Source organism: Choloepus didactylus, chromosome 4, assembly GCF_015220235.1.
Source record: "Choloepus didactylus isolate mChoDid1 chromosome 4, mChoDid1.pri, whole genome shotgun sequence".
Taxonomy (NCBI): Eukaryota; Metazoa; Chordata; class Mammalia; order Pilosa; family Megalonychidae; genus Choloepus; species Choloepus didactylus.
The window spans coordinates 125,120,421-125,134,102 of record NC_051310.1 but is presented as its reverse complement, the minus strand read 5'-3'; the positions used below and the strand labels follow the sequence as shown (position 1 = coordinate 125,134,102).

The window sequence follows — 13,682 nt, the reverse complement described above, 5'->3', positions numbered from 1 at the left end:
CTCCCACTATTCCTCCTCACACCAACACTAATTTCTCTGCTTTCAGACAGAAAGTCCTACTAAGAAAATCTAGTCATTGATACATGAGTCCTTTATAAGCCTTGCCTGAACCCTCAGTGCTACTCAGAATTCTTTGATTCATCTCTAACTTCTCAAAACCTTCATGTGCCAATTTCCAACTTCATCCCAATCCTTTAAATGATTTCCCTTTTGTTTGCAAGAGCTAAAAAATAGCTACGTGAGTGTAAAAAAAACGCATCCACCAACTGGCCTCATATTTTTTTTTTTCTTTACAGAATTCTATCCTATTATGGTTTTAGGGTCATACGAAAATGAGATTATTTCCATAATCAAATACAAATAAATCACTAGTCAATCACATTACAGTTGTGTTACAGTTAATTAAATTACATATTCTAAAAATATATAATTAAAATCTGAAAAATGTAAAAACTATAGTGAAAGCTAACTGTACTCACCACTGTAAGCTCTTTACCAGCTGCCTTCCGGAATGCTTTAGTCCACCTGACCTTGCGAGGATTACGCTTCTTTTTAAAGTTTTTATGACATTTGGATTTACAGAATCTGAACACCTACAAGAAAAGTAAGATTAAAATATTAAAAACTCAACATTAAAAGTTTTTTTCATCATGTTACCCCTGCCAGACAAAAACACTATTGTGTCTGAGAAATGACAATGGCTCACATAATTCCTTCTATTTACTAACAACCTCACTGACTTACCAAAGACTTCAAAAAAACACATATTTAAGATGCTTAGAGGGCTAAAGGAAAACATGAACAACAAACTAAAAGAAATAAGGAAAATGACAGATGAACACAGAGAAAATTTCAATGAACAAGTACTCAATCTTGAAAAGGAACCAAACAGAACTGAAGATCACAGATCCAGAAATTAAAAACTCCCTAGAAGTTTCAACAGCAGATTGGAGCTGTCAAAAGAAAGAATCAGTGAACATGAAGATAAGGCAACTGAAATTATTTAGGCTGAGCAGAAAGAAAAAAAGAATGAAGAAAAGTGAACAAAGCCTGAGAGACCTGTGGGATACCATCAAGAGTACCAATATATGGACTGTGGGAGATCCAGAAGAAAAAGACAGGCAGAAAGAATATTCAAAGAGATGTTGGCAGTAAACTTTCCCAAGTTTAATGAAAGACATGAGGAATACACAAATCCAAGAATCCCAACAAAACATGTTCAGGATAAATCTGAAGAGATCCACAGACAGACAAATTACAATCAAATTTATCAACTGCCAAAAACAAAGAAATAATCCTGAAAGCTCTAAGAGAAAAGCAATTTGTCAGAATGAAGGGAGCCAAAGTAAGATTACGTGGTGATTTCTCATAGAAACCCACAGAGGCAAGAAGGCAGTAGGATGAAATTGTGAAAGTGCTGAAAGAAAATAATTGCCAACCAAGAACTTTATATCCAGAAAAGAAATGTCTTTCAAAAATAAAAACATTAAGACCAAGCCAGATAAACAGAAGCTGACAGTTTACTACCATTAGAACTGCTCTACAAGCAATGCTAAAGGGAGTTCTTCAGAGAGAAAGTAAAAGACACAAGTCAGTTTGAATTGAAGCAGCATAAACAAATAAAAATCTCCAGTAAAGGCCCACATGGGTAATTATGAACGGCAACACCACTGCACTGCATTCTTGGTATACAGCTCTACTCTTTGCTTTTTATAAGACCTAAAAGGCAAATGTATAAAAAAGTAATGATAAATCTACGGCTTTGAACACATATGTACAAAGACATAATCTATGAGAGAACTGTGGGAAGGTGGCAGAATAGGAAGCTCCAGGAATTACTCCCTCCATCAGAACAACTATTAAATAGGCAGGAATGGTCTGAATCAACTATTTTGAAATTGTGGAGTCCAACAGAACACTGTACAGCATCCAAGGAAGAGTGGGAGGAAGAAGCTGGCAAATTATGGCAAATACAAGCAAACTGCTCTCTCCGGGTGATAAGATACCATCACCCAACACCCATCCTTGTGGAAGGCAGCACTGGGGTCCAGCACCTGGTATAGCTTGCTGATGCCAGAAAGGGACATAAAAATCCACTTCCCCAAGATCGGGTGGTGGGGCAGCGAGTAGTTCCATCATGGATCACTGGGAACCTAGCTCTGAAGAGGCCATTGTTCCAATCCATCTGGGATAAAGGCAAAAGAGGAGACTTAAACATTTGTAAGTATTCTCACAGCTGTGGTGGATAGCTGAAAGGACTTCACTTGCTAGGCAGGTGCCAAGTAAAGAGAGAACAGCTTTGGAAAGACATGGAGGAAGCTCCTTGTGCCCTTCCTAGATCATCTCTCATCCCCTCCCCAGGGGCCTAGACTTTCCCATCTTGCTCCAGATAGGAAAGAATGATTTGGGAAACTCCTCTCCAGACATGCCCACTCCCAGAATTTGCTCTCCAGCCAAAAGCAGCTTGAGACAACCAAGGCAGTGTAAGAAACAACTGAGGTGAGCTGCCTGTGTCAAAAGCTTACCTGCTCTAAGTCCTGCAGTGAAAAAACTGGAAGAAGGAGATCTATTTCCTGGGAAGTAAAGGGGGTATTCAACTCCTGTAAACAGGGGAACTCCTATGGGCACTAGCAAGCACACGCACAGGGCAAGATACAGACCCAGAAAAGACAAAGAGGACCCTGCACTCTGCGTTCATCTCAGGCTGACCTTCCTGACAGGTGGGCTGAATTATGAACGAGAACACAAACCAACAGAAGACCCATTTGCAAACATGATGATAGATGTCTTGTACTGAGGTCTGCTTAAGTTTTGTTAGCTCCTCACACTCAAGAAAATCTCTGTCATATAAACAGATAAATATAAACTCAAGAAACCGACATCTCAGGGAGCAAATTCCAGAATTCACATTTTAAAAGATTAAAATACACAGTGTACAATAAAAGATTACAAGTCAAAGAAACAAAAAATGATGGCCCATCCAAAGGAACAGGATAAAAATCCAGAAAACATCAATGAACAAGACCAGATTGTGGTAATACCGGGGGGAAAAAAAAACTGTTAAAAAATGATCTTCAGGGAGGAGCTAAGATGGTGGCATAGAGAGCTGCGGAATTTAGTCAGTCCCCTGGAACAACTAATTAACAATCAGGAACAACTAGTAAATAATCTGGAACAACCGCTGGGGGACAACTGTGACTGCCCTCACATACACCAGTCTGGACATGGTGGAAAGGCTGAGATTACAGCATAAAATCCGTAAGTAAAAACTGCGAACACGTGCCAGAATCCCCCTCCCTCCACTGCAGGATGGGCTGCAGGACTTCCCTGTGAGAGAAACCAGCATTCTATGAGCAAGCAAATATAGATCATACCAGCTCCAACTGGAGTTTTAATTAACAAATGTGGACTGCTGAATACAAACTACAAACATAGAAAAGCAGAAAAGTACCCTGAGGTTGCTCCCAGTGGAGAGGAGGTGGGGCTGATAGAGAGGAAAAAAATTAATCAAATAAAGAAAAAACAATACAGAGATTTGAGACACTGACCTTACAGAGCTGGAAAATACCTATGCCCCAGGAGGGGGAGCCCAGAAGACCGACAGGAGAAACTGGGGGTCCATGGACAGGCTCTGAAGGGGGGATTTCTTCCCCTTTTTCTCTCTCTCAACCTGAGTAGCTCAGTGGAGTCTCAGCCATTTTCAGTTCACTGACCCAGACAGGGGTGGAGATGACAGAGCCAGAGAGACAAACTATTAAAATACAGAAGATAGCTCCCTAGAGGATGTATCTTCCCTAAGAGGAAGGAGGTGGGGCCCAGCTCAAGGGCCTGACCCTCCCTCAGAACTCAGGTCCCAGGGCCTGCAGCCAAAACAGAAACAACCTAAGAATTAAAGGGGCCACACCTCTCTACACCAGTCGGGAGTCACAGGCTGACAGGTTAGGACAAGCACAGTAACTGGAGACCTCACAGGAAAGTCTGTCAAACTCTCTAAGACACACCCTCAGGGAGACATGAAAACAGAATATAACCCCATTCTGAGATCTGAACCCATTCTGGTCTGGGAAAATCTGGTTGTGGTAAACGGGGAAGCCAGATGCCTAGGCAACAGGGGACTACAAACTACAAGGGGAAGAGCAGAGACATGGCCCAGTCAAAGGAATAAACTTCCAATTCAATCAAGATACAACTGAGATATTGTTTCACTTTAATGAAACAGTCAATTAAAGTTTAGAAATTTCTTTCATGAACTAGAACAAATGTATGACATTATACAACTAGAAGTTAATAATAGAGTGGTATATAGGGAAAAAATTAAAGATTTTCAAAGAAATATGCTAAATCAAATCAAAAACTAAAATATACCTATTGCATACTATGTATTTCTTTCATCAACAGTAATAAATGCACTATACTAATACCGTGAGTCAATAATGGAGTGGGGGAAGTCAGGGGTACTGGAGGATTTGAGTTTCTATTTTTGTTTTTATTTCCTTTCTGGAAAATGTATGCACAGCTGTATAATGGTACCATGGGCAACTGACTGTGCACACTGGATGATTGTATGGTATGTGCACAATCTCAATAAAATTGAATTAAAAAGAAAAAGATCTTCATTGTGCTCAAGGAGATGAAGGAACATACAGAGAAAGAACTAAAGGATATCAGGAAAACAATAAACAATATGAGAATCTCAAAAAAGAGGTAGAAATTTTTAAATGAAGTCAAACAGAACTTTTGGAGTCGAAGACAAGAATAATTGAAATCATAGTCTTCCAGGAGAGTTTCAACAGCAGATTGGAGCTGGCAAAAGAAAAAAATCGGTGAACTCAAAGACAAGAAAATTGAAATGAGTCAAGTTAAAGAGAAGAAAAAAGAATTATAGAAAGTTAAAATAGCTTAAGACACCTCTGGAACACCATCTTCTGTGCCAATATACACAGTATACAAGTCCCAGAAGAAGAGAGGAAGAAGCAGAAGGAATATTCCAAGAAATAATGAGAGAAAACTTTCCAAACTTACCAAAATACATGAACATGTACACAAGAAGCCCAGAGAACACAAAACAGGATAAACTTGAAGAAAAATATGCTTATTACATAATAATCAAAGTACAAACTGTAAAGAACAAGGAAAGAGTTCTAAAACCTGCAAGAATCAAGCAGTATGCTATGTACATAAAAGGAAGCCCCAATTAGATAAAGTTCTGAATTCTCAACAGAAACCATGGAGGCAAGAAGGCAGTCGGTTGATATACCTAAAGGGCTGATAGAAAATAAATACCAACCAAGAATTTTATATCCAGTGAGACTTTCAAAAATGAAGGAGAGATTAAGACATTCCCAGATAAACAAAACCTGAGGGAGTTCATTACCACTAGACCTGCCCTACAATCAATGCTACAAGGAGTTCTTCTGAACTGAAAGGAAAGGACACTAGACAGCAGTTCAAAACAGCATAAATACAGACCTCCGGTAAAAGTAAACACTTGTGTAATTATAAATAGCAGCACTGTTGTATTTTTTTTGTTATGTAATTTCCTTTCTTACTTCCTATAGGTTCTAAAATGTAAATACATAAAAATTATAATAATAAACCTGCAGTTTTGGACAGACTAATATGAGGAAAAATAGACTTTAGGTCAAAAACTGTTACTAAGGACAAAGACGTCAATATAAATTGATAAATGGATCAATTCAACAAGAAGATGTAAAATTATAATTTTATATATTCATCTAAAAGCAAAACCCCAAACATATAAAGCAAATACTGACAGACGTCAAGAGAGAAATAGATCATTCTCCATTAAGAACAGGACTCTTTAATACACCACTCTCAATAATGGGTAGAACATCTAGACAGAAGACCAACAAGGAAATAAAAGATTTGAATGATATTCTAAGCCAACTAGACCCAATAGACATATATAGAACACATCCCCACCTATATCTGGACACAGAGCCCCAAGCCCACAGTGACCTACAGCAAGACTTAAGACACTGGGGAGGGTGGACTATAAAAGAGCATCAAGGAGTTTCCAAAATGGGGGAGGGGGGTAAGAAGGGAACAATAAAATCTTCCCCCAAAGCAGCAAGTAGCCAGGCAAAAGCTGTCTGAATCAAATGTGTGAGAAGCCTGGGGACAGGGGAAGAGTTTTCAAGGTACAGGTCAGTGAGGAATGTAGAGTCTGAGAAAACGTGGACAGAGTATTTCCAGCTGTGGGTGCTGGTGCCCATCCCTAATCCTTGAGGGAAAAAGCAGTGAGCAGCTGATCCTTGCCTGGGGGGCAGCTGCAGACTGAGACTGCTGCGGAGTCCTCCACTGTATGTAAAGTGGGGGACAGCCCCATATTGAGCCAGATTTGGGCTGGGGAAATGAGGGCACAGAAGACACGCAGTTTCAGTTCCACCTGGTCAGACACTACAGGGGTCTGAGAGGTAAAACAGCTTCTGAGGAAAATTAAGTCACCGACCAGCGCCATCTGCTGGGCAGGCCAGAAAGTGCAAGGGATCTACAGGGCTTCTCAGAGCCTCTGCAGAGCCTATCCCAGACCCATCTGATCAGGTCTACACCCCCTGCACAGGTACTAGACCCTGTTTTGACAAGAAATACTGATGCCCTAGTTGGCAAAGCAGTGCCCTAATATAAACTCAAGCAACAATTAAATCCTAGACAAGAGAGAGAAACCTAACTTCAGAATAGACTGATCAAGATAATCAAATGACCAGCTATCAGCAAAAAAATCACAAGGCATACTAAAACTCAAGAAGAAATGGCCCAGTCAAAGGAACAAATCAAAAAGTTGGAGACACAGAAACTGGAACAACTAATCAAAGATGTGCAAACAAATCTCCTGAAAAGAATTGAAGGAAAGTGGGTATAAAGAGATAAAGAATATTAAGAAGACTAGAAGAGAATAAAGAAGAATTTGAAAGAATACATAGAAAATTAACAGACATTATGGAAATAAAAGACTGTAGATGAAGTTTAAAATATACTGGAGACACACAACAGCAGATTTCAGGAGGCAGAAGAAAGAATCAGCAAGCTAGAGGAAGAATCAACTGAATTTGAACAAACAAAAGAACAAGTGGAGAAAAAAACTGGTAAACTTTGAGCAGGGGCTAAGGAAACTGATTGACAACACAAAGCGCACAAACATATGCATCATGGGTATCCTAGAAGGAGAAGGGAAGGAAAAAGGGCCAGAAAGAATATTAGAAGAAATAATGGCTGAATATTTCCCAACCTTTATAAATGACATAAATATGCAAATCCAAAAAGCTGAATGTGCTCCAAATAGAATTGATTGGAAGAGACCCACGGCAAGTCACAAAGTAATCAGAATGTCAAATGCCAAAGAGAAGGAGAAAATTCTCAAAGCAACAAGAGAAAAGTGATTCACCACATATAAGGGAAGCCACATAAGACTAAGTGCTGATTTCTCAACAGAAACCATGGAGGCGAGAAAGCAGTGGTCCGATATATTTAAGATACTGAAAGAGAAAAATTGCCAACCAAGAATTCTCTATCTGGCCAAGCTGTCCTTCAAAAATAAGGGAGAGTTTGAAATATTCACAGATAAACAGAAGCTGAGAGAGTTTTTTAATAAGAGACTGGTGCTATGAAAACTACTAAAGGAAGCGTTGCCAGCTGAAAAGAAAAGAAAGGAGACAAAGTCTGGAGGAGAGCACAGAATTGAAGACTATTAATAAGGGTAACTTAAAGGCTAAAAAGAGAAAGAGAAGAAATAGATCTGACAAAAACCAAATGATAAGATGGTCAAATTAAGAACTATCTTTACAGTAATAACTTTGAATGTTTATGGCCTAAACTCTATCAAAAGACACAGACCGGCAGAATGGATTTAAAAATGTGATTCATCTATATACTGTTTACAAGAGACTCATTTTAGACCCAAAGATACTGTTCTAGTTTGCTAATGCTGCTGGAATGCAAGAGACCAAAATGGATTGGCTTTTATAAAAGGGGTTTATTTGGTTACACAGTTACAGTCTTAAGGCCATAAAGTGTCCATCAACACTGGCACAGTAATATACCACATTAACAAATTCAAAGGGAAAAATTACAAGATCATCTCGACCGACACAGAAAAGGCATTTGTCAAAATCCAGCATCCTTTCTTGATCAAAACACTTTTAAAGAAGAGGAGAAGGAAACTTCCTCAACATGATAAAGGGTACATTACCAAAAACCCACAACTAATATACTCAACGGTGAGAGACTGATAGCTTTCCCTCTAAGACTGGGAACAAGACAAGGATGCCCACTGTCACCACTGTTATTCAACATTGTCCTAGAAGTTCTAGCTAGAGCAAATAGGCAAGAAAAAGAAGTAAAAGACATCCAAATTGGAAAAGAAGAAGTAAAACTTTCACTATTTGCAGATGACATCATTTCATATTTAGAAAGACCCCAAAAATAATGACAAAGCTACTGGAGCTCATAAATGAGTTCAGCAAAGTGGCAGGATACAAGATCAACATGCAAAAATCAGTATACATTAGTAAAGAGCTATCTGAAGAGGTAATCAAGAAAAAAACTCCATTCACAATAGCAACTAAAACAATCAAATATCTAGGTATAAACTTAACCAAGGATGTAAAGGACCTGTACACAGAAAACTACAAATTATTGCTAAAAGAAATCAAATTAAGTCCTAAACAAATGGAAAGATATTCCATGTTCATGGACTGGGAGGCTAAATGTTGTTAAGATGTCAATTCTGCCCAAATTGATCTACAGATTCAATTTGACAATATCAATGAAAAGTCAAACTGCCTACTTTGCAGATCAAATTTACTTGGAAGATAAAAAGTTCTGAACATTTTTCTTTTTCAACATGTTCAGAAACATCTTGAAAAAGAAAAATGAAGTGGGAAGAGTCATGCTTTTTTACTTTAAAGCATATTATAAAGCCACAATGGTCAATACGGCATGGTACTGTAGAAAGACAGACACACTGATCAATGGAATCAAATTAAGAGTTCAGAAATAGACCCTTGGATCTATGGTCACTTGATTTTTGGCAAGGCTCCCAAGTCCACTCAACTGGGACAGAACAGTCTCTTCAATAAATGGTGAAATGGTGCTGGGAGAACTGGATAGCCATAACCAAAAGAATGAAAAAGGACCCCATCTCGCACCCTATACAAAAATTAACTCAAAATGAATCAAAGACCTAAATATAAGAGACTACCATAAAACTCCTAAAAGAAAATGTAGGGAAACATCTTCAAAATCTAGTGATAGGAAGCAGCAGTTTCTTACACCTTACACCAAAAGCACAAGCAATGAAAGAAAAAACAGGTAAGTGGGACCTCCTCAAAACTGAATATTTCTGTGCTTCAAAGGACTTTATCAAGAAAGTATAAAGGCAGCCAACTCAATGGGAGAAAATATTTGGAAACCACATATCCAATAAGGATTTAATATCCAGAATATATAAAGAAGCCCTACAACACAACAATAAAAAGACAACTCTATTAAAAAATAGGCAAAAGACATGTATTTTCAATGAGGAAAAAATGACTAAAAAGCACAAGAAAAAACGCTCATCTTTGCTAGCTATTAGGGAGATGCATATCAAAACCACAACAAGATATCATTTCACACCTATTAAAATGGCCACTTTTAAACAGGAAACTACAAGTGTTGGAGAGGGTGTGGAGAAATAGTAACACTTATTCATTGCTGGTGGGAATGTAAAATGGTACAACCACATGGAAGACAGTATGGTGGTTCCTCAGAAAGCTAAGTATAGTGTTGCCCTATGATCTGGCAACCCCACTACTTGGTATATACCCAGAAGAACTGAAAGCATGGACACAAAGAGACATTTGCACACCGATGCTGATAGCAGCAGCATCCACAATTGGATGAATAAACAAAATTATATACATACTATGGAATATTATTCAGTAGTAAGAAGGAATGGAGTCCTGAAGCACGCAACAACATGGGTGAACCTTGAAAACATCATGTTGAGTGAAATAAGTCAGACAACAAAGGACAAATACTGTTTGATCTCACTAATATGAACTAATTACACTATGTAAACTCATAGACATAAAATCTAGGCTATAGATTACCAGGAGATATAGAATAAGACTAGAGAATGGGGAGCATTTGCTCAAGATGTGAAGAATTATTAACTGGGTTGAATTTAAATGAATGGAAAGGGATAGAGGTGATGGTAGCACATTATTGAGAGTATAATTAGCAGTGCTAAATTGTGTATAAATGTAGTTGATAGGGGAAATTCAGTGTCATATGTCAACAGAAGGAAAGTCAACAGTTAAAACATGGGAAGTTATAACTCAGTAAATCTTGTGGTGTACAATGACTGTGATTAACAGTACAAATATAAAAAACTTCCTCCATGAACTAGAACAAATGAATGAAACTATTATAAGGAGTTAATGACAGTGGTATAGGGGAAAAAACATACCTTTTGCAAACTATGAACTATAATTAACAGCAATATCTTAATATTCTTTCATCAACAGTAACAAATACTAAGGATTAATGATGGGGGGATAAGGGAATGGGAAGTTTCAAGGCTTTCTCATTTTTTTTTTACACTTTTGTTTCCTGGAGTAATAGAAATGTTCAAAAATTAATTGTGATGAATGCACAACTATGTGACAATACTATGAGCCACTGATTGTATACTTTGGATGGACTGTATGGTGTGTGAAAATATCTCAATAAATTGCATTAGAAAAGTAAAAGAAAGTTATTACAAAGTCACAGTAATCAAAATAGCAAGGTACTGGCACAAGGACAAGCATTTACTCCAATGCAATTAAGAGTTCAGAAGTCAACCCTCACGTTTATGGCCAACTGATTTTTGACAAGGGTGTCAAGTCCACTCAACTGGGAGAAAACAGTCTCTTCAACAAATGGTACTGGGAAAATGGACGTCCATATGCAAACAGATGAAAGTGGACTCCTACCTCACACCACATAAAAAAGGCAATTCAAAATGGACCAAAGCAATATGGGGGGGGTGGGTAAAGGGGATTGAAATTTTTTTTATGAAGCAATGAGAATGTTCTCAAATTGAATGTAGTTATGAATGCAAAAATCTGTGATTATACTGAGAGCCACTGACTGTACACAGTTTACTGTGTTAATAAAACTTTTAAAAAAAGAAGTCCAACTGCTTTATAATGTATAAGATTGTTAAAAATGAATCACCCATAGGCATTTTTCAACCACAAGATGAATTTTCAGTTACTGCAATAATTTTGAGACTGTCCCTTTAATAATTTTCTTAGGATTAAATGACTGTACAAACTTAGTCTTTTATGAGTACCTTTTTGATTGATTACAATTACCGTATACACATTTTTCAAGGAAACTTCTATAAATGTCTACATTAAGTATGGAGTAAACTTTAAGCCTGTTTTCTATTATTTACTATATGTCCTTTTAAAACATATTTCTGTTAAAATAAAACTGGCACTAGAAAATGTTTCACTGTGGTGTGACTGAACTTTTTATCATTTCTGGCTTTCAAAAACAATTTAATCTTACAGCAGTCACATCTATTCCTGAGATGTAATGATTATCTCCAAATTCTGAGACATTGAGTTCTTTCTGTACAAACTGATCAGTGTCTGGAACTTTGGATATCTGTGTGACACCTGAAACTCAGAGCTAGAGCTCGGCAGCTATGAATGTCAGTATTACTTTACACAGCAACTGAAAGAGTTCAGACTTCAGTTAGAGATACGAATGAAGCAGATCTGGTTAGGACTAAGGCACATCAGGCCAAAGGGTAAAGGACATTACTGACTGTGTTTTAAAACTTCAACTTCTGTGTGAGACCAAGGGAAGAGATATTTATTTGGTGCAGGACTTCTATTTTCTGCAACACACTAAATAATTTACCTTGTACAATCAGTTTATTGAAACACCATAATTACATATAACTTTGAATAGGAAATGAGATCTGATAGGTTTGTACAGGTTAGTGTGAAATCCCGATATATCCCAAAGTAATTTGGGCAGAGAATAAAAATATATTTGCAGGGGCCCTCCTGAGGAACTGGGGAAAAATGCGGAAATGTTGGACTTCCCCACCTGGGTTATTACTGATATTCTCACAAACTTTGAGGACTAACAATTTAGTAGGCCAAGCCTTCAATCTTGGGGCTTCCCCTTATGAAGCCTGTTCCTGCAAAGGAGAGGCTAAGCCTACTTATAATTGTACCTAAGAGTCTCCCCTAGAGAACCTCTTTGTTGCTCAGATGGGGCCTCTGTCTCTAAGCCCATCCAGCAGGTGAACTCACTGCCCTGCCCCTTAAGTGAGACAAGACTTCCAGGGGTGTAAATCTCCCTGGCAACATAGGATATGACTCCCAGGGACGAGCCTGGACCCAGCATTGTGGGATTTAGAAAGCCTTCTTGACCAAAGGGGGAAGTGAAATGAAACAAAATAAAGTTTCAGTGGCTGAGAGATTTCAAATAGAGTCAAGAGGTCATTCTGGAGGTTATTCTTATATGTTATAAACTGAGGAAATGCAACCCAGTAGCCTTGATTCTTGAAGATGACTGCATAACCACTTAGCTTATACGATGTGACTGTGAGATTGTGAAAACCTTGTGGCTCACACTCCCTTTATCCAGTGTACGGACAGGTGAGTAGAAAAATGGGGACAAAAACTAAATGAAAAATAGGGTGGGACGGGATGGAATGCTTTGGGTGTTCTTTTTTACTTTTATTTTTATTCTTAGTTTTATTCTTTTTGAAGTAAGGAAAATGTTCAAAAATTGGGGTGATGAATGCAGAATTATACAATGGTACTATGAACAGTTGATTGTACACTGCGGATGACTGTAGGGTATGTGACTATATCTCAATAAAACTGAATTTTTAAAAAAATTTAGGCTGTATTTCCCTGACAAGCAGCTTTTTATTGTTCAATATCTAATGCTTGGCTAATCTGAAAGCCAAACAGGTTCTTCCAGAGAAAATGCATTGTTATCAGCTTGATTTTCTTTATTTAAACTCAATTATACAATGTACAGACACTAAATATTAAGATGAAATGTTAACTTTCAAAATTTCCAGAATACTTAATTTTGATGTAAAGAGTAAATAAAATTTATTCTGCAAAATGAAAAAAAATGAACCAAAGAACTAAATATAAGAATCAGAACTATAAAACTCCTAGAAGAAAATGTAAAGAAGCATCTTCAGGACCTAGTGTTAGATAATGGCTTCTCATGCTTTATACCCAAAGCATAAACAACAAAAGAAAAAACAAATAAATGGGACCTCATTCAAATTAAAAACTTTTACATATTAAAGAACTTTATCATGAAAGTAAAACAATTTACACCATGGAAGAAAATATTTGGAAACCACACATCCAATAAAGTTTTAATACCCAGAATAGATAAAGAAGTCCTTCAACTCAACAACAAAAAGACAAAACAACTTACATCAAAAATGGGCAAAAGATTTGAACAGACATTTCTCCAAAGATATGCAAATGGACAAAGAACACATGAAAAAGATGCCCAACATCTTAGCCATTAGGGAAATGCAAATCAAAACCACAATAAGGTATCATTTCACACCCACCAAAATGCCTATTTTAAAAGAATGGAAAATAACAAGTGTTGGAGACAATGTGGAGAAACAGGAA

At 37.5% G+C, this 13,682-nt stretch overlaps 1 protein-coding gene across 2 annotated transcripts in view; it reads right to left on the bottom strand.

Annotated features, from left to right (window-relative positions):
- The window catches only part of RSL24D1 (ribosomal L24 domain containing 1), a 62,589-nt gene that overhangs the window by 25,986 nt on the left and 22,921 nt on the right, over window positions 1–13,682 (bottom strand). For both annotated transcript variants that reach the window (XM_037833914.1, XM_037833915.1), the window contains exon 2: window positions 480–593. In XM_037833914.1, the coding sequence (XP_037689842.1) occupies window positions 480–593 (114 nt within the window). The remainder of the gene's footprint in view (window positions 1–479; window positions 594–13,682) is intronic.